The sequence below is a fragment of the Lipotes vexillifer genome, unplaced genomic scaffold, assembly GCF_000442215.2.
Source record: "Lipotes vexillifer unplaced genomic scaffold, Lipotes_vexillifer_v1.1 scaffold24, whole genome shotgun sequence".
Classification (NCBI taxonomy): domain Eukaryota; kingdom Metazoa; phylum Chordata; class Mammalia; order Artiodactyla; family Lipotidae; genus Lipotes; species Lipotes vexillifer.
The window spans coordinates 2,799,130-2,820,081 of record NW_006782914.1 but is presented as its reverse complement, the minus strand read 5'-3'; the positions used below and the strand labels follow the sequence as shown (position 1 = coordinate 2,820,081).

At 42.2% G+C, this 20,952-nt stretch overlaps 1 protein-coding gene across 1 annotated transcript in view; it reads right to left on the bottom strand.

Moving 5' to 3' along the window:
* The window catches only part of FBN1 (fibrillin 1), a 255,338-nt gene extending 235,344 nt beyond the window's left edge, over positions 1-19,994 (bottom strand). The window contains exons 1-2 of the mRNA XM_007455563.1: positions 19,790-19,994; positions 18,820-19,164 (exon numbers count right to left, since the gene is read on the bottom strand). Of these exons, the coding sequence (XP_007455625.1) occupies positions 18,820-18,983 (164 nt within the window). The 5' untranslated portion in view covers positions 18,984-19,164; positions 19,790-19,994. The remainder of the gene's footprint in view (positions 1-18,819; positions 19,165-19,789) is intronic.
* Between the last annotated feature and the right edge of the window lie 958 nt (positions 19,995-20,952).

Genomic DNA, 20,952 nt, shown 5'->3' with positions numbered 1-20,952 from the left:
ATTTCTAAATTTTTGGATATTGGAACAATTTTAATAAAAACAGTCAAATTTAAATTTGAGGGAATCTGACTGAATCAGGAATTTATCTAGTCCATATGAAATCACCATGTAGAATAAAAATAATAATTAGCAATGTTTAGAGAGCTTTATAATTTACAAAATGATTGTGTGACTCTTCCCCCAAATCCTATCAAGAATATGCATTGCTCGGGCTTCCCTGGTGGCGCGGCGCAGTGGTTGAGAGTCCGCCTGCCGATGCAGGGGACGCGGGTTCGTGCCCCGGTCCGGGAAGATCCCACATGCCGTGGAGCGGCTGGGCCCGTGAGCCATGGCCGCTGGGCCTGCGCGTCCGGAGCCTGTGCTCCGCAATGGGAGAGGCCACAACAGTGAGAGGCCCGCGTACCGCAAAAAAAAAAAAAAAAGAATATGCATTGCTGTGCTCATTTTCAGATGAGGAACCTGAAAGTCAGGGAAGTGAAGTAATTGTTCAAAGGCTACACAATGGAAACATGTCATAAATCACTAATTAAAAACCAAAAGAATTTATTAATAAAACATTCCAAGGCTAGTACTAAAGATTTTTAGAGATTGGAAAAGATGTTTCCATAAATACCCCAAAGAGAATGTGTTCCTTTATATAAACTCATTTGTGCACAATTTTTTGCGCTCTGGTTTTCTTAAGTCTGCAAAAACAAAAATTTTAAGCAGATCTCACAAAGTATATTGGAAAAGGAAAGCAATGGTAAAAGGAATATTTTTTTTTTCTTTTCTTTTTTTTTTTTTTTTTTTTTTTTTTTTTTTTTTTTTTTTTTTTTTTTTTTTTTTTTTTTTTTTTTTTTTTTTTTTTTTTTTTTTTTTTTTTTTTTTTTTTTTTTTTTTTTTTTTTTTTTTTTTTTTTTTTTTTTCAGTACGCGGGTCTCTCACTGTTGTGGCCTCTCCCGTTGCGGAGCGCAGGCCCAGCGGCCATGGCTCACGGGCCCAGCCGCTCCGCGGCATGTGGGGTCTTCCCGGACCGGGGCACGAACCCGCGTCCCCTGCATCGGCAGGCGGACTCTCAACCACTGCGCCACCAGGGAAGCCCAGGAATACATTTTTATGAACATTCACTCCTACAGACTGGTACTTCTGTTTCTTAAAGTTTCTACATGGTGAATATCCTGCCCTGTTCCCTCTGGTAAAAAATCTCTCTCAGCTCTTAACATGTTCAGTGTTTGGGGGAGTGGTGGATGGGGAGCAATGTAGAGATTCAAAATGTGGATAATTCAACACCTACTCATAGCTGCTACTGGAATGCGTTCTGTGTACACACTTGAACACAGGTACACCTTGTCTTTTGAAAAGTAGCTTCAAGCAAAACCATCAGGTGATGCAGGCACTATCTGACCTGGCTTAGGAAGACAATAAGCTGCACAAAGGCCAGGGTGACCCACATGATGTTCTAAAAAACTCTCCAGATTCACGTCTCTATGACTTAATTCAGAGGCTGCTGGCACGCTGTCCATTACATGGAGAAAGTGGCAACTCTCATCCCAAACGCCAGCACAGCTCTTCCCTGAAATCCAATCTAAAAGATATCCCTCTCAGCCTGAGTGATGCCAGCAGTGTCTTCTCAGTACCTTTTGGGCTCTGGAGAAGGTGTGACAGTATTGGTGTTTCATCATCAAACAGAGTGGGTGCTAAATACTAGCCAACACTTGCACATAGTGACAACCTCTGAGAAGGAGCTGCTGCTGGCACATCCATCCCATTCTACCTCCTAACATACCTAAAAGGTTTGCAGATCTTCTCTATAGCAGCTCCCAAAGACAAAGCTTCTGTTTTAAAATCAGTTTCCCAGGGAGTTTGACACCAGGTAGTAGAAATATGTCAGGCCCCAAAGAATGGCATACATCTTTCACTGACATGAAACACACAGGAAGTGCAGCTTGTATGCTAGTGTGAGCACGCGCACGTGTGCGCGCGCGCGCACACACACACACACACACACACTATCCCCCACAAACACTCAGAGTGAAGCTACTGGAGCAGCTCTAATCCCTTTATACCTTTCCCAAGGGGATCTGGATATACCACTGTTTTTCAGAATCTTTCATTTGAATCACTAAAGCTTATTAGTATTAGTTCCTATCTCTTTTTGTTTTTTTCCAGTTTTATTGAGATATAATTGACATATGGCACTGTATAAATTTAAAGTATATAGTATAATTATCTGTATAGTAATTATCTGTATAGTATAAAATGATTACCATAATAAGTATAGTTAAAAGCTCCTATTTCTTAAATAAAAAGAGCGTTCCTGAGAAAACAATGCTGAAATGAGGGTACAGACATTCCCTTCTGAATGTTAAAATATCTGCAAACATCTTCTTTCCACTCATTGTCCAAAATCTCACCAACTTTTTATAACCCCTTGCCTGAAACTCCTACTCAATGCATTGTCTCCGTCTTGACTCACACAAAAGGTCATGGGCTGACAGGAGAGGAATGAACCCTTGCAGAATTATATCCTTCCTTGTCTGCCCTCTCTCAAGTGCCTGGCTCCTTCTGTGTAAATTTTCCACAGTGTTTCACCTCATAATTGCTATGCCTAGCATTAGATATTGAATAATCCTTCCACAACCGTCAAAGTCATGGGTCAGTTTAGACAAGTGCAGAAAAAGCATGTCTGACAGATTGCAGACATTGCTGGCTGTGAGGCATTGAGCATAAGTTTGAAACTAGATGTAAAACTTTCCAGTACTAATAAACCAATAAGAAATGACAGAATTCAAATATTCCCATTCTGCTACCCTAATAAATTAATGGACCTCGACAATGATCCTCAATGGCTGCTAACATCACAAAAAGAGAGACTAGCAGACATGATATGCCTCCAAATGGAAGTACAAACACCACTCATAAAGTCTTCTTGCCAAAAAGTTGATCCTGAATTGCATCAAGCTTCTAGCTCTAGTTAGCAAGTCACAGCAAATGCAGGGAACAGAGGAACACAATAAGCACCACCACCACTGGGAAGCAGTTATCAACAGACTGTAAGAAACCCTGCAGCTGTGTACTCCAAGTGTGGTCCAAGGACAGGCCAGCGCCGGTCCACACACTATATATCACTAATCTATAATGAGATAAGGAGCTTACGCTTGAATGTAAGTCATCTCACTGCTTCCTTCATCTAGAAAGTCTTGCTATGAAAAAATATCAGCTCAGCTAAATAGTGTGCTTAGTGACATACTGCATTTATATTCTGGCACATGCTTCTCATCTCATCACAGACTGAAAACAAGCATCTAATGGACTGGCATTTTAAGTAACACTGCTCTACAGGTCATGAACCAATTTCTTTTTATTTTTTTCCCCAGCTTTATTAGATATAATTGACACATAATATTGTATAAGTTTAAAGTATACAACATGACAACTTGATACCTTTATATATTGTAAAATGATTACCACCAAAGCATTAGCTAACACCTGCACTTGGTTACATAATTACTAGTGTGTGTGTGAGTGTGTGTGTGGTAACATTTAAGATCTCCTCTCTTAGCAACTTGCAAGTATTTAGTACAATGTTGCTAGCTATACTCAACATGCTGCACCTTAGATGCTCAAAGCTTTTTCATCTTATAACTAGAAGTTTGTAACCCTCTGACCAATCTCTCCCCATTTCCCCCACCCTCCGAACCCTGGAAACCACCACTCTACTCTTTGTTTCTAAGTTCAGCTTTTTTACATTCTGCATAGAAGTGATATACAGCATGAACTAATTTCTTCAATAAATAAATTACAAGGAAAAAAATGACAGAGGGACAATCTATATATTTTAAAATATTTAAGAGATTTATCAACCAATTACAAAATATGGACTTAATTTGGATCATGATTTGAATGAACTATAAAAAAATAAAATTTATAACCTAATCAGGGAAATTTGATAATACTAATCAAATTTATATATTAGCAAATATCAAAATAATATTATCAAATACTCACTAGATATGTGATATTTTTTAAAGTAATGCTAATTTTAAATGTGATAGTATTGTGTTTGTTTCCTTTTTTTGAATTTTATTTTATTTATCTTTTTATACAGTAGGTTCTTATTAGTTATCATTGTGTTTGTTTCTTAAAGAGTCCTTGCCATTTACAGATGCATAATGAAATGTTCGCTAATTAAATTATTTTTCAGGGATTTACTTTAAAATAATCTGTGACAGGGAAGAGTAGATAAAATAAGATTGACCATTCATTGATAACTGCTGAAGTTGCAGCTTCACTGTAGTACTCTCTCTAGTTTTGTATATATTTGAAATTTTCCATATTAAAAAGTTAGAAAACAACAACTTTGCAGCAGCATCTGGCCTAGTTCATCCTATAGCCATACTCTCCTACATATCATGACACCACACTTCTGCTTTTTTTTTTTCATTCATGTAACAACCGTTTCTATCTGCTATGCAACTCAATATTCTTGAGCAGGATGGGGATCCCCATTTAGATATAATAACAGTCCAATCCCACCGTGTTTACCATCTTAAGCAAGTGGCAAGAACCAACCAAAATGCTTCTGAGAATCTCACATATGCGGCTACTCAAACAAGGTTAATGTTCATTAGACGAGGAATCCAAGAACAAATGCCTTAATCACCCTTGTGCAAATAATTAAGCATATCAGCCCAGGGAATGGGTTCCCTCGGGCATTGAACTACTTTCTGACATGATTCATTTTCATAAGGACACCGTATCTTTCTTTATGACAAACATACATCTATCAGTTAATAAAAGAGTTTGAGGGGAAAGGTACTGATTTGTATCTGGTCCATAAAAGGGCTGACATGTTCACAAATGCAAGAATTCTTATAGTCATGGGAAATAGGAAACAAAAGGAGGAAATAATTTAGCAAGGAAGCCTGTTATGTTTTCTGATTCTTCCATGTGTGACAATGTGTCAACTTATTTTCAAGGAGGGGCCCAAATGCATATGAGCAGTTGGGTCAATCCAAGGTCAAATTAGACATGTTGTCTAGAATTCTGCCAAATGTTCAACAATATAATAAGCCAGAATTTCTGACAAAAAAACAAAAACAAAAGAAGAAGAAGTAGGAAAACCTGGCGTGCATATTCTTGTAAAATTCTTAAAAGGTTTTCAAAAGTTTAAAAAGGAAAGCTTATTTCGTTATTTGAGGTTTATTTATTGCCTGGGAAGTTGGCAGAGTAGAGAAGGTACCTGGTATTTGTTTGTTTGTTTGTATCTATATTTTTGCTTTTTTATAAACTTCGATGGTATTGGTGGTTGTGTGATTTACCCCAAGGGAACGAGAGATATTAGGTAATTTTAACATTTTTAATGACAAGCAGAGAAATAACTATTATCTGTTTAAACTATTCCTTATTTAAAGCAGTCTTATTTTTATAGGCTGTGAATAACTATGAAGCAACCGCAACTTCTTAGAGTTTACTGCCAATCAGTTAAACAGAGGTTGGTGTATGAGGGTGCAGGGTATAGGAATTCTATCATAGCTTTGTCTAAATTAAGATAATGTATGTTTTGGTCCACTTTCCCAGATGTTCAATAGTTTAGGATCTCTTCAAAGCCAACTCTCATTAAAATCAAAATGGGAATCATTAAAAGAAAATGAAAGAACTAAAAAGATTTTCAATTTCTCAAAAGAAATAGGGCACAGAAGAAAAAAAACAAATAAGAATCCCTTTGTACTGACTGAGCATTACGTTGCTACAAGGCATGAAGCCAAAGGAAGGGAATGCTCAGTTGGAAAGTGAAGGCCATGGCTCTTCTCAGGGGCGGCTAATCTGAGTCAGCCTGGCCCCAAATCACACAAGCAAGGCCTGTCCACAAGGCGCCTAGAGAGAACAGCAACGACGGAGTGAGATGGAGTACTGGGTCTGTGGAAAAGGGAGCTTTCTTGGTCCAGAGGCAGATGTGTTGTGTTTCCCACTCAGCATCCTTCCTCTTTTTAGCTACCTGAACTCCTCTTTCCTAAGAGGAACCCATTCCACATCCCTCAGTCCTGGACAGCCCAAGTGCCCAATTTCTTTGGTCACAGCGATGGGCACGTGACAGGAGCAGTGCCAGAGTTCTCAGTGAGATCTGATGTGCGAACGCTGGGAAAGAGATTCTCTCTGAGATCTCTCTGAGATCATAAGCTGAAAGGTAGTATGACTTGGAATTACCAGTGGTCATCTTGTCTACCCAATCATAACCAAATCTTTACTCTGATAAGGCAATTAAAGCACATTTGAAAGAGTTTCTCTCTGAGATCTCTCTGAGATCATAAGCTGAAAGGTAGTATGACTTGGAATTACCAGTGGTCATCTTGTCTACCCAATCATAACCAAATCTTTACTCTGATAAGGCAATTAAAGCACATTTCCAAAACGGCCAACCATGTGACCACAAAACAGTCCCAACTCTCAGGGCATCTCTTTGCAATACTGCCAAAGAAAGTGGTTTTCAGGCCAGTGCTTCCATTTCCTAAAAACCTTTCACAAAGGTTCTTGAAAAAAAAAGTGTTCATCAGGAAGGAGACAAGACCGTTTGCCAGATCTGCCAATAAAAAAATGCAAACTTCTTTGAGCACATTGGCGGGGCAGTGGGGGGTGGGCAATATTAATAAGGAATAATTTTGGGGAAGGGGAAATTGAAAAAATAAAAACCTTTTCCATACGTCGCCTTTAGGTATGTATAACCAGATCTCCACAGACAAAGGAAGTTTCCATTAAGATTATAATTAAAAATTTTTGAAGTTCAAGTTTGCTTCCTATGTTTCTGAAAGTAATTAGCTCCAAGACGAGAAAGTGGAGACTGTGGTATCCAGACATTAATGATCATCTAACTTTAGATACATGCATCAGGCCCTGCACCAGGAACTTGAAATGTATTATCTCATTAAATCTTGGGACAACTCAGAAAGGTGAGTATTATAATCTCATTTTACAAGTGAGGAAATTGAGGCTCAGACAGGTCAAGGCACTTGTCTGAGATTCCTTCCTAGTAGGTGGTGGAGCCAGGATTTGACCCCAGGCATGTCTGTATCCACACTTCCAAGCCTCCCTGAAAACACAGCCAATGGTTATTAGTGTTCACTGAAAATGACTCCTTCGTCCTTTCAAATATAATCCCACAAGCAATACCACTCTACCCAGCTACCCACAACCAGGCTCAAATAGGAAACAGTGTGAGGTAATTATAACATATACCCCAGCCACTAGCTCTGGGTTTTTATGACTGAACTGCCAAATCACTCCTAGCCAACTCTTCAGGAAATGTGCAGACACTTTCTCAGATTCCAGCTAAAACATCAACTATGTGGCCCTGGGGGATACAGAGCTCACAGGGTGGTAATGGGATATAAAATTTGCAAACTTGAGGTCAGTGGCCTCAACTCTGGGGTGTGAAGCAGCAGCAGTCCATGAAAGGCTAAAAACTAGGTGCCGACTTGAAGGCTGTATATCAAGTCCTTCCCTGAAAGGCACTTGTTCACATCAGCTCAGACATTAACCCCATCAGTAAAGGGAGAGAAAGAGAGTCCATGTGTAGTCCTGCCTAGAATCACTGGAAGAAGATAATAATATCAACAGGCTTGAGACTGGGTGTTCGTTCTGAGAATTCAGCATTAGGTCCAATTCAAACATAGCTGATGCTCAATAAATAGTTGTCACTTGAAGTAGGCAAGTGTTCTATAAAATTAGTGGGATAGATGATACAGAAGACAAGAATTTAAGATTTTTTTTCTTCACTGGCATGCTTCTTGCTTGGAATCTAAATTTATAAATTGGTAGTGTAGATAGCTGAGTCAGCAAGTTGTAAGATAAGAGTCTGAGCTTACAGACCTAGAACTGCCATGGTTCATCCTAGGACATCTGATGCTTTAATTGCTAATTATTAGTGTGAGTGTGGGGATGGAGGGAGTTACCCATAAGACTCCCAGAAAAGACTCCCACTTCTCTTTCTCCCACGTCCTCCCTACCCCCCTCCCTAGCAATCACCTTCCTTAAAAAGCCCCATCCCACTCAACCCCACCTAATCTGGAGGCTTCCACCGACAGCAAGGTAGAACTGTGGAGCTAAAACTCCAGTGCGCAGCCTGCCATCAGGGTTGCCCACTGAGAGACTGATCGCACTGCCTAAGGCCAGGTAAACAAGAACAAGAAAAATGTTCATGCCCCCATGATGTAGGGAGTTTGCTTACTTGCAGCACAGTTGAGGACTTGCAGATATCAGTCACCCTTTCTAGGGTAAGAGGACAAATAGGAGGCAAAATCTCCTACCCAGTAACACACTCCTACTTAAATCCGCCTTTGCCACCGTGTGGCTCAGCTTCCAGACCTATGAAGTCGTGAAGAAAATAAGAACCCTGAGCACTTTCTAACGAACTTTCTCTGGGCCTCAGTTTCAGCATCTATAAATTTCTAAAGTCTTTGCCACTGTAACCATTTTGTAATATTTTTATAAAGATGGATGGCCTATGGAGGAAGATTGGAGTCATGAAAAAACAACATCTACAAATAAGAAGAGTCTTTAAAAGTTACTCATGAAAGGCACCAACCTATCAGGGTCTGATTACATGATCTCATAAATTGGCACCAAATGGGCAGGGGAAATGGTAGGCAAAAAGCCATTATCCATGAGCAGAGGGGATGCACCCAACAACATGGCACCATACACACAGTTTCATAATAAATGATGGATTAACCTGCTTTTCCATTATATTCCTCTAAATGTTTTTACAGGAATCTTTTCTGACATCCAAGCATCTTTCTTTCATGTCCTGCCTCTCCTCCATGAACCCCTGGTCTCCTGAAGAGCCTGGTACCAATGTGGCCAGGAATGAGGTGGTTTTCATCAGTATCTGTCAGACACCAGCATCTTCTCTGTCCAGCCCAGGTCCACTGGCTGACGGATCTCCACTCTAGAACTTTCTCCAAACTCTCTCCTCCTGCCTCCCTCAATCTTTCTCCTTCCCTCCCCTAACAAAAACCGTACCTCTGGTTTTCTTTTTGAATACCCCAAGACCCCCAAGTAAAAATGAACATTTTATTAAGAATTTCTTTTTCTTAATGTTTAACCCTTATTTGATATTCTTATTAGCCCTATTTTTTTTTTTTTTTTTCCAGTAGTGGGCCTCTCACTGTTGTGGCCTCTCCCGTTGCGGAGCACAGGCTCCGGACGCGCAGGCTCAGCGGCCGTGGCTCACGGGCCCAGCCGCTCCGCGGCATGTGGGATCTTCCCGGACCGGGGCACGAACCCGTGTCCCCTGCATCGGCAGGCGGACTCTCAACCACTGCGCCACCAGGGAAGCCCCAATTATCCCTATTTTATTTGTAGCCCAGCTTAGGAAGTTAAAGAAGAAGAAGAAAAAGAAGATGAGATGACAATGATGAAAAAGAAAAAGAAAAAGGAGGAGAAAATGGCAACGAGAAAGAAGGAAAAAAAAAGAGGAAGAGGACAAAGGAAAAGGAGAAGAAACAGAAAAACAAAACAAAATAAAACAAAAGCCTGTCTCTGGAATACATCTCTTTATTAACAGAGATTTTACTACACTTCAGTTCAAAACCATGAACTTAACAGCAGACATAATGCGTCCATAGAGCCGACATAAATCTTGCCTCCCAACACCAACATCATAGAATGGTTGTACTATATTTGGACTTAGATGTGTTTGGATACTTATATTTGAATGTAAGTATGACTGATGGTCTAGGAATTCACAACCCTTCAAAACACTGAACGAAATCACTTGTCTAACGGCACAGTTCCCCCGCTCTGAGCCTGCTTGCCGTCTGGAATACATCTTTGGCTGGGAATGGTGGAGATAGCGAATTTTCCTCTCTCCCTTCCGCTCTGAGGAGGCTGAATAAATAGACTCAGTGATAACTTCAACCAAAAAAAAAGCCACTTGAGAAAGTGGTAAGTCACAAGAACTTAAAACTAGGATTTGATATAATAGAGCTTTGGATCTACAATCCAAACAACTGTATTCCTAACCCAATTTTATTCTATTAACAATGTGGCTACTCCATTTACGCAAAAAATAATCTAGTTCAGCTCGCTACAATACCAATTCTATTGACAATTGCACATCTATCTTTATTTACTAATTATAATCCCTGATTCCAGAAAAAAAATGTTTCTGAGGTATATTATACCAACAGATATATAGAAATGGGGCTATTAATAGAAATTGAAAGTAAAATCCCACGTAGAAGGAATGTAAAACATATCAGATACCTAAATTAACAAAATTAAGTGACTGTGCATTAAATTTGCCCCTGAGTTTCTTAGAGGCTAAAGGAAATGAGCGGAAAGTTAGGAGTTTTATAATTCTTTTATTTGGAAAAACAAAATTTGCCAGTTTTTTAGGAACTATGATTTTATTCCTGGCGTTTGTGAGTTCTTTAAATGCAAACTAAGGACAATGCCCCTAACATTAATCTAAAAGATCACAGAGATACATTATTCATGTAGCGTTTTGCATTCTGAGGTTGCAGTAAGCAAAATACAACAAAGCCTCTTCAATGGGAAACTAAGTCAATCAGACTCGATCAAGTTAGAATTGAAACATCTTATTATCCTTCTCAAACACCCGCTGCCTCACTTGTGGTAGCTAATCTCCAAAGAGGCTGCCCCAAATTCCTCCCCTCCCTGCAGACATAGGCTACTCCTCACCTGCATCAAGAGGCAGAGCTCATTAGTCCATGCCCTTGAACCTGAGCAAGGTCTGTGACTTGCATGGAATTTCGGACCAGCCTGTCTGAAGAAAGTCTGGTAGCTTCCACTTTTGTTTTCTTGGTATCCTGAGCTGCCTTGTAAAAAGTCTGGCCATGCTGCTGGATGGTCCATATGGAAAGGGAGGCAATCTGAGACTATATGCAGGAGAACCAAGAAACCCAGCCAACCCTGATAACATGTGAACCCACTTAAGCCCTTCCAGCCAGCTCTTAGCCATTCAACTCAGTCTGTGGACGACATATGGGGTTAAAACATGTGACCAGAGATGAAGAGGCTATTGTTCAAGATCCAGCCCTAACAGACACTTACCCTGAACAAGGCCTGGTAGCTGCACCTGGGGCTCAGTTTCCCCGTTTGCAAAAACACACTCAGTGGCCCCATCCCCAGGGGCAGGCCTAGGCAGGAGATCACATAGGAGATAGCTTTAAAACCTGTAAGGCCCCCAGCAGAGCCAGACGAGTGGCTCTTTGCTTCCTTTAGTCCCTTCCTCTGTCCATCCATTTGGATCAACCACACCAAAGTAAACAGGGCTGCAGGTGCCAGTCCATGATCACAGAACCAGAAACACACGTGGAGAAGTCATCTTACTCATTCTAGACCCAACAGACATTGTGGGAAGCAGAGACAAGATTCCCCACTGTGTCCTGTCCAAATTCCTGCTCTCCAGAATCATAAGAAATAATAAAATTATTGCTGCTTTAAGCCACTAAATTTGGGGTAATTTGTTACATAGCAATAAGATAACCAAAACACTCACAAACAAAAATAGCTTGTTTCCTTGTAGTAGAGGGACTAGGAATGACTTTGTCTCTCTTCAGTTTCTCACTAATGATGCTATAATGTTTTTACATATAATAAGTTTCAATGCAGATGGACGTGGGAGCACCCTAGGTGCCTCCTCTCCTTTGCCTCTCACAACCAAGTGGTCAAGTACTGCTCATGCTGCCACTCGAGCCTCCTCTTCACTCCCTCCACTGCTGTTGCTCTGGCCATCACCCACTCTCGCCATGACTCGACTCCTATATTAGCCTCGCAAATCTCCCTGCCTCTAGTCTCCCTACTCACTAAACCATATACCTTTGAACTTTGGCCAGAGTGGCAGAGATCAGATCATGTTCCCATCTTAGAATCCTTTACTAGCTCACCATCCTCAGCTTTCACAACAATCAGATAGTAGCATCATGTGTCCTTTAGTCCCTCTCCCACCCCAACCTATGGACAGACACACACGGTTGCATGCTGCACACCTTCAGGGGGCACTACTTGCATAGGCTACACTATGAACCGTGCCCCCCGAAGCCATGCAGTGCAAACCCTGCCCATCATACTCAATGTCCCTCAATCCCAAACACCTTATATCCTTTTTGTTTCATGCCTTGTTCACTCAAATTGTTCCTTATTTCTCTCCTATACTTCCTCCAAGCTCTAATATATATATATATATAATTTACCTTACCTAGTCAATCAACCAAATTGGTCAGACAATCAAAAATTGTCTACTGAATTCTTACCATGTGCCCAGTTCCTAGGTATACCGAGTGATAAAAACAAACAAAAACTGAGCCTTCAGGAAGTTCTCAGTACTACTAAATAGTCACTTATTTATCACATAGACCAGAAATTAGCAAACCTTTTCTGTAAAGGGCCAAGCAGCAAATAATTCAGTTTTGCGGTGCCCTACTGTCTGTCACAACTACTCTCACTCTGCCACTATGTGTGAAACCAGACATAGATAAAGCGTAAACAAATGGGCATGGCTTTGTTTCAATACAATTTTACTTACAGGCAGTCTGGTCCACGGTTTGCTGACCCCTGACAGACTTTCACTGTGAAGTCTTTTCTGAAAAATCCCATTCCCACAATGATGCGTCCCTAGTCATAGGACTGCATCTGCCTTCGATAAACACTGAGTCTTTCTCCACAGCAATGGTAGAAGATGCTGGTGAAATGAAGGTATCAGGAATGTGGAAGAAAGAAAGTTACCACATATACGATTTATTGTAATTGAGAATCATTAAAATATATTGGTTAAGAGCACTCACTAGGAAGCCAGATTCCCCAGCTCTATCGCTTACTAGTTTATGTCCCTGGAGGAATAACTAAAATTACTGAAAAACTGCATCCCTCAGTTTCCTCATCTGTTAAATGGGCAAGTAGGTAGAATCTTCCTCACAAAGGAGCTGTGTATTAAATGAATGATATATGTACAGTGCAATAGTGAGTGATATACCAGAGCTTGCTATTCTTTCCCATAGGATACAACCATGGTGAAAAATGACACAGAGTTAAATAGCTCATCATATTGTTGAGAACTTAAGACACATACCAGTTTCCCCTGGAAAGAGAGACATCTCTTGTAACTCTATTCTGAAAGAAGTTCCTCACGTGGAACATGAGAGCAAGAGATTCTGAATGACATAATGAGGAATGTCTCCAGCTCAGAACCATGGACAATGCAGACGGAGGGTGCCTGTGATGGTTCCCTACCACACTCAATAAAAGTTCAAGGTATAATACAAAAATACGCGTGCTACCCAAAGACCCCACAGCTCAGACATTCTGTAAGTCCTTCTGTGTTTTATTAGTGTCTTTGCAGAAATATCAAAGTTTCTTGTTTGACAAAATATTATATTACTACATTATTAACTATACCTGGGATTTGTGAACTAGCATGAAGGAATATTAGGAATTTTAAGTGGAATTTTACCAAAGTCTTAGTACAACATTTTTGTCCAGAGGAATGAAAACCAAAACCATAACTAAAATTAATGGAGAAAGAAAATTTAATATTAAGAATTTGTCTTTAAAACTTAACCTTTGCGTACCTCAGCTCTCACAGCTGTAAAGGGAAGGTAATAAAAGGACTCACCCTGTAGAGATGTTATGAGCATAGAATGAGCTACAATATGTAAAACACTAAGACGAGTGCCTGGTACCTAAATGTCATCTAATCGTCACCTACCACTGCTACAAATGTTATTATTATTTATTTTTTACTTACTCCTATACCCCATGCCCTTTCCTACCTTTCTGCTGCCTCCTGATTTTTGTAATGCATCTGATTCTCCTACCAAATATTAAGCCTCTCCAGGCTGTGGGTGCTATGTCTCTGGCATTCCACAAAGCAAGATAGCATTCAATCAAGGCTTCCTGAATTAACGAATTCTTTGAATCCCAGCTTCCACAAGTTAGTGTTAAAATGCTTATGACAGGATTCTTGCTTTTGATGATTTTACAATCTAATGGGAAAATCAAGCTTAACAAACTTGAAATATTAAACTCTCATATGCCTGTCATATAACTCAGGCCTGATATGTTACTGATTTCAGCTTTCTTTAAAAATTTCATGGAACAAAATTCTAAGTTTCTAGAATAGGCCTATTTGTTGGGTTAGTTTCTAGACACAAAGAAATTGTTAATACAGTTTATTTCTCTTTCAAGAAAACATTTTTTAAATCTTATTTTCACCTTGAAAATTAAGGCTAAAATTGAGAAATTGGTTAGGCTTATTGTTTGGTTTATTGCAGGAAAAAGCAAACAAATTATGTGTGAGTATCCTAATAATTTGTCCAGCATTTGGCTTGATTAGAGTCAGTAGCATAATACTATAATCTTTTAAAGTACCTGCTATACAAGAAGACAGAGGAATGTTTCACTATTTTTTTTTTAACTTCCAAATAAGCTTGTAGGGATGTCTGTACTGCCATTTCCATCATCCCTAACCTCATTTCACTATAACTTGATGTATCAATATGTTTAAATTAATTTGTGATACCAACAACTTATGCATTTTTATAAATAATCTCTATGTCTTAAATGTTACAAAATAAATCCCATAAATAATATTTTGTCTCCATCTTCTTGTTTAAAATGTGGAATTGCTGAAACCTTTTATTTAAGAATATCTTTTTTTAATGCTGTCGCAATATTTTAGCTTAATCTACTTGGTAAATGAAATGACAAACCATACCACTGCAGGAGTTTTTCCCCATATTTAATTATTAGCCTATCTGACTTCGGATGAAGTCTTAAAGTCTTCTTTATAAAGTAAAATGGACTTTATGAAGTCTACAGAACTTTTTCTGTGTGCCCTGCTAAAGGTCTTTATTTTAATAACAGACGTCTGTGTAATTAATCCCTCTGAGTTTGTCATCACATAATCTATCCTGTGTATGAACTGTTCCATGTATATTTTTCTGGTAACAAGACCCCTGGAAAAAAATAAACAAATAAACAAAGACCAAAAGGAATCATGCACAAGGGGACAAATTGTGTGAAATACAACCAGTCTCATACACTTATAAGCCAGGCAATAAGCATAGAAGTTCTCAGTCCATCTTATCAGAGATTTTGGAAAAGGAGGTTTCACTCTAAAGAATTTTCCCCTTTGATGGGAAACTGTAATATTTCCTTATTTGGGAGCTAAAGCAATAAGGCAAACATAAATAAATGGTGCATAAGTACTGCTATTCAAGTAGAGTTATGTGTTTTTTTTTTAAATTAGATTGTCTCCCACACTTTTTGCCTAATCACAGAAGTTAAGAATTTAGCTGAGAAAAATTCTTCTGAACTAAAATTCAAACAAGCTAGGATTTTATTATTTCTCATAAAGTCATTTCACACATTGTTAAGCAGTGCCCAGGCAAACAAAAACTACTATACATTTATTACTTGAAAACGTTTTTGAAACTTGCAAAACTCTCATTTCAAAACACAGAGAAATGTAATTTTTTCAGAGTGACTGGGGACCACACTCATTCCATCAAAAAAAGGATTTCCTGTAAAAACAGAAATTGGCGATTTACTCTAAGAAAACACAGCGAAAGCTGGGAAGAAACTTGAGGATGCTTAAATTTCCACTGTGGAACAACTTCTGCTGCCCAGTGAGAAGGGAAAAAAAAAAAGAACACCTGCAACAGGATGGGAGGAGAGAGAGACAGGCTAGGACTACACATCCAAAGAGGGAAAAACCACGCAGGTCCCTGTCTGGGACGCAAAGGAGCTGACAGGAAAGGAATACATATCCGAAGAACAGTACCCAGGCAAATTCTGTGGTCACCTGTCACATCAGAGAAAGAGAAGAAGGCAGTAATTTGTAGGAGAGCCCAGACCAATGCATGGAAGACACTGATGAGTTTAAAGCACCTTTTATCTAGAGGAAATATTAGTGAGGTGCTGAAAGTTGCTGCCACCAACTGGGCATCAGGCGGACTTAGGGGTTACAAATCACTTTCACTTCATAAACTGTGCATCAAAATGGTAAACAGGTTTTACTGTAGTCAGAGAGGTTAGTTCTGAAGCTGGTAATACTTTAACTCGCAAAAATGGAAGTTTTAAGCGAGAACTGGAAAAATGGAACATACGATTGCTCTTCCTGACAATTTATACGGCACAGTGTGGTTAAAAGACTTATTCATGTGAGATTGTAATAGCAATAAGCAGAGAGAATACATCTCAAATGCTACTCAAATTTAAGATCAAAATTGGCATTTGTTTAAAACTTATGGGTAAACCTTTAATCCAGCAATTCTATTTTCCTTTATTAATTTATATTACATATAAATATTCACATGTACACAAACATGCAAGTAGAAGAATGTCGGTAACAGCAAAAAATTTCATATAAGCTAAAGAGCCATCATTAGGGAAATGTTCTAGCCACATTGTGGGATTCTATACGCCAAGAGAATGCACGAAGTAGATCCCTGTGAGTTGATAGATGGATGCACTAAAGATATATAAAAGTAAGCAAGGTTCGAACAGTATGTACGGTATATTCCATGCATTAAAAAGGATACACACATATCTATCTGTGTGTGTGTGTATATATATATATATATATTTGGATATGTATTATACTATTTCTAGAAAAATACATAAGACAATGGTGTCTGAGAGCTATTTACAATTAAATATTTTTAATTGTATATCCTTTTAAATTTTTATTTTTTACCCCAAGTATATGTATATAATACATATATTATATACATATAACATTTTAGATAACATAAGAACTATAAAAATAAAAAGCTTTATATTATAAAGGTTCATTACTATAGCATATTAATATATATTGTTATGCTATAAAGGTTAATTATTTGTTAAACTTTTCATATGCATGCAAAATCTCATAGATAACATGAGAATTAGGAACACTCATAATTACTGATCTATTAATACCATGTTTTGGGGAAGGCTTTATGAAGAGTTTGCAATAAGGTAACGTCCACGTTAGTGACCAAATACTATAACACAGAGAAGTGTTTCTTTATAATCTTAAAAAAAATGTAAAACCCAGAAGAGCTAAGTGCTGGTGTGAGTAAAAGCATGGGACAGCCTGTTAAGCAACAAAGTAAGGCTTAGTTTCTGTTTTCACATTGGGTTAGGGCCTCCCGAGGAAACACGCTGGTTGGTGATAGCACATAGAGACGAGACAAATGTCTGGCTAGGCCTAATGTCTCCCTGCAGACCTTCATCCACAGAATTAAACCCCTACTTCCTCTCTCTCTATGGGAGCAATGCCATCAGGCTTAGCTATTAAGCTAATATATATGGCAGAAATATATTTTTTAAAGTTAAAATGCTAGGCTAAATCAGGTCCTTCTGAGAACGGGTGAAAATCAGTTTCAGTCCACCTACTAAACTGGCCATGTCCCGTGCACACAGGGCAAGACATGTCTGCTGCTTGATCAGTATCAGGCTTAACATGATAAGCAAATTTCCTTTCCGGCACTGTTGGAATCCGTGATTTATTTTCCACAAAGGCCAAGATGGAACTAAGTTAATCATAACTATTTCCTAGGGTCAGAAAATCATGCATATTCCACCACGGCCTAAGTGCTTGGCTCTGACAATCATGTCGTCCCAGATCTAGAGCAGGACTCAAAAACTGGTCCCTTCAGTTTACTGTACTTTTTCCTTCCCATACCTGAGCCATACAGACACAAATTTCACTACATATATATAATAAAAACAGCCCATAACAGAAAAGAATACGTGAAATGTCCAGCCACATATCCAAGTGGACACCATCACTTGGTCACTCAGGGTCATATAATCAAACTACACAGCTACTCAAAAAAGAGCAGCAATGAGAATCATAAGAACTTGATAGAAACCTCTGTGTATTTACTGTCTAGGCTCATTACAGGATTCTCCAAGGAGACAAAATGGATCACTTATAATCCATCCTGCTGCTTCTCCGGAGGCTCGAACTTAAACACTCTCAGAAAGAGATATACTTCATTTTCAGTGTGAACAATTTTAAGGGAGGTGTACTCCCACCCTTCTTCAATTCAGGGAACTGGCAATCCTTATAGAGTCAACCTGCCTGATTTAAATATTTTCTGCTGAAACATTTTCTGTAATAGGGGCATAAGAAGGTGGTGAAATGCTCAGTTGCATCTGAGTAACACACGCGACAGGTTAAAAACACTCCTTCAAGGCCAGCCACAGCAGCATTACTGCCCGGATGAAATAAAGAGCTTCTAACAACCGCAAAACAACTTCTCAGAAACACTTGCCCTGCTCTGCTTCCAGTGTAGACATCTGAAAGGAAAATTCAGTCCCTAATTTTAATAAGCATAACTTAGAGGAGAACCAACCATTAACTATTTGTCTTCTCTGACTGTCTGTCCCTGAAATCCCTTTCTTTCCTTGCTCCCTCACAAACAGAGCATCTACAAAGATGCCCACAAGGCAAGTACTTTCCCTAAACACAACCGGAATTGGTATGAAGAGAAAGGATGGGCTGCTCCTCTTCTCAGTTGCAGCTCCTCCCCTTCTTCCTCAAAGAACCCTTCTCGCCTCCCAAAATCAGCCTCGACAATGGCCCAAGATTCCTTTTAGCCATGACCTCTCCTCTGGGGCAGAAATCCTTAAAGCATAGAGGCAAGGTGGTTTAGCCACAAACGCGGCGAGAACTGGATGACCCTTGCATCTCTAAGGTGCCCCCAGGAGGTCTTGTCAAGGATCCTTCTACTGTCGAGAATCGACCCTGTCAGTTCCTCTGGATCTTGATACTCGGGAGAAGAGGGAGGGGACACCCACACCAAAGGAGCTGGCCCGTTCCATTACCCTTTAAGCGCGTCGTGTCCTCCACCGCCTCTTCTCTTGGCCCGGCTGGCTCTGGTTTCCTTCACGTTCCCAGCCTCCAAATTGGCGTCCGCCCCATGGCTCGTGTAGGAAGCTAAGAGCACGGTAAATCCTAGGGCGACCTCCAGCAGCCCCCCTCGCCGCATGATGTCGAGCGGCCGCCGGCTCCCGCCGCCTCTCGCCGCGCCCCGGGCTCGGTCCGGGGCCGCCGCTGCGCCCTGGAGCGCGCCGCGCCGCCGGGGTCCCGCTCTCCCGCCGCCCGTCCCCTGGGCCGGGCTCCTCCCGCCTTCTCCAGGCGCTGCTCCCACTTCAGGCGACCCCTGCCAGCTGCAACAGACAAATCGCCGAAGCGGGGGAGACATTCAGGGCTTCTGGATGCTGAAGCCTCGGGGTCCCCATTCCCGAGCCCAACCCGTGCGCCGCCTGCGCGTGGCGCAGTTACTTTGGGTAAGTGAAGACCGTTTGGTCCACAGCTGGCTGAAAAGCCCAGGCCCCCGGCGGCAGCGGCTCCAGCCAGCCCCTCGGCCTCCCGGGCGCCGCCTGAAAAAAGCGCCGCAAAGTACCCATGTCCCGAGCAGTTCTAAACCCTGGGGCAAGCTCGCTGGGTTTTTTACTAGCACGAATTGCGCGCGATGCGCGCTCTGACACCCCAGCTCCCCAGCCTGTCCTCTCCGCCAAGCCGCGGGGCTGGAAGCCCGCCGCGCCGTCCCCGGCCGGCTCCGGGCACTGCCACCGCCCCCCGAGCATCTGACGCCGAGCCCGGCACCGGGAGCCCCGGGCCAGGAAGCTGTCAGGCAGGGGAGGGCCAGCGCCAGCTCTGGACGTTCCGGGACAGCCCCTCACCCCAGTCCCTGTCCCTGCCCTCAGCGCGGCGCAAACGCAAAAGCCTCCGTAGCTGAAGCTCCAGCCCCGGTGGCCGCCCGACCCCAGTCGGGACCCCAGCTGCACCCACTGGAGAAGTGGCGGCTCCGGCTCCTGAGGCGGCGGCAGCTGTTCCTCGGTCCTGGCCGCGGCAGCCGCTGCCCCGCTCTGCCCGCAGCTGTCCCAGCTGTGGCCGCCTGTCCGCCTGCAGCACCCACAGTCTCTGCCGCGGCTCCCGCGGCCCCCTCCTTTCCCCACCTCTTCAAGTATCGTCTGCGCAGCGGTTTCTCGCGAGAGAAATACTTTTTTTAAAAAAAGAAAGGAAAAAGAAAATGACACCCCCTCCTACATCCCCCTCATCACCACCCCACCCCTCGGCCCCATCCATCCTTCCTTTCCACTCCCCTTTGCCAGCCACCGCCTCGGCGCAGGGGCCTCCCTCGCTCGCAGGATTAGCGCAGTGGGAGGAGGCAGAGGTGATCGGGTCCTGCCCGGCCTGGGATTTCCCGTTTTGGGGTGAGGAGTTGAGAGAATGGGAAGAAGTCGAGTAGCGGTTTCGCCCGCAGTGCGGCTGGGAGGTGTAGACCCGAGATTAGCGTCCCCCGCGATCTGGGAAGCCCTGCGGGCGCAGAAGGCTGTGCCACCTGTACCTAGAACGCGCGCAGGAGACGGCGGCTCGGAGTCCCCAGCGGCCCCGACGAGAGAGGAGACGCGTCCCGGTTGCCCGCGTCTCCCTGGCGCCGCCTCACTGCGTCTCTCGGGCTGGGCACAGAGCGGAGGCCGGAGGCCCGGAGGCCGGGGCAGGGCGCGGCGGGGGCGCAGCGGAGGCCGGGGCTGCTGTGCGAGCCGGGGAGGGGGCTCCGCCGCTGCCACCGGCGTCGAGAGCCCGCTCAAGGCGCATTTCTGAGCCTTGGTTCAAGTCACCCAGGCTGAACCCAAGATGCTCCAAGAGTCTGAGTGGGATTCCGACCCAGAGGCCTGTGAATATTGGAACCTGGCGTTTGAGATGGAGGCAGTGAAGGGGCGGTCCTTTTCCCCAGCCCACAGCTAAGATTGGGCTTCTCCTGGACGACCCTAGACCCTAGACCCTAGACCCTATTTCACCTCCCCAAACATTCATATTCTCTCTCTCCCTCTCCCTCTCTCTCTCTCTCTCTCTCCCTCCCCGCCCCCCACACGGCTGCCTCTCCAGGACAAGCAGGGCACAGTGACTTGGAAGAATATAGTATTTATGGTATCCTTATACAGATAAGG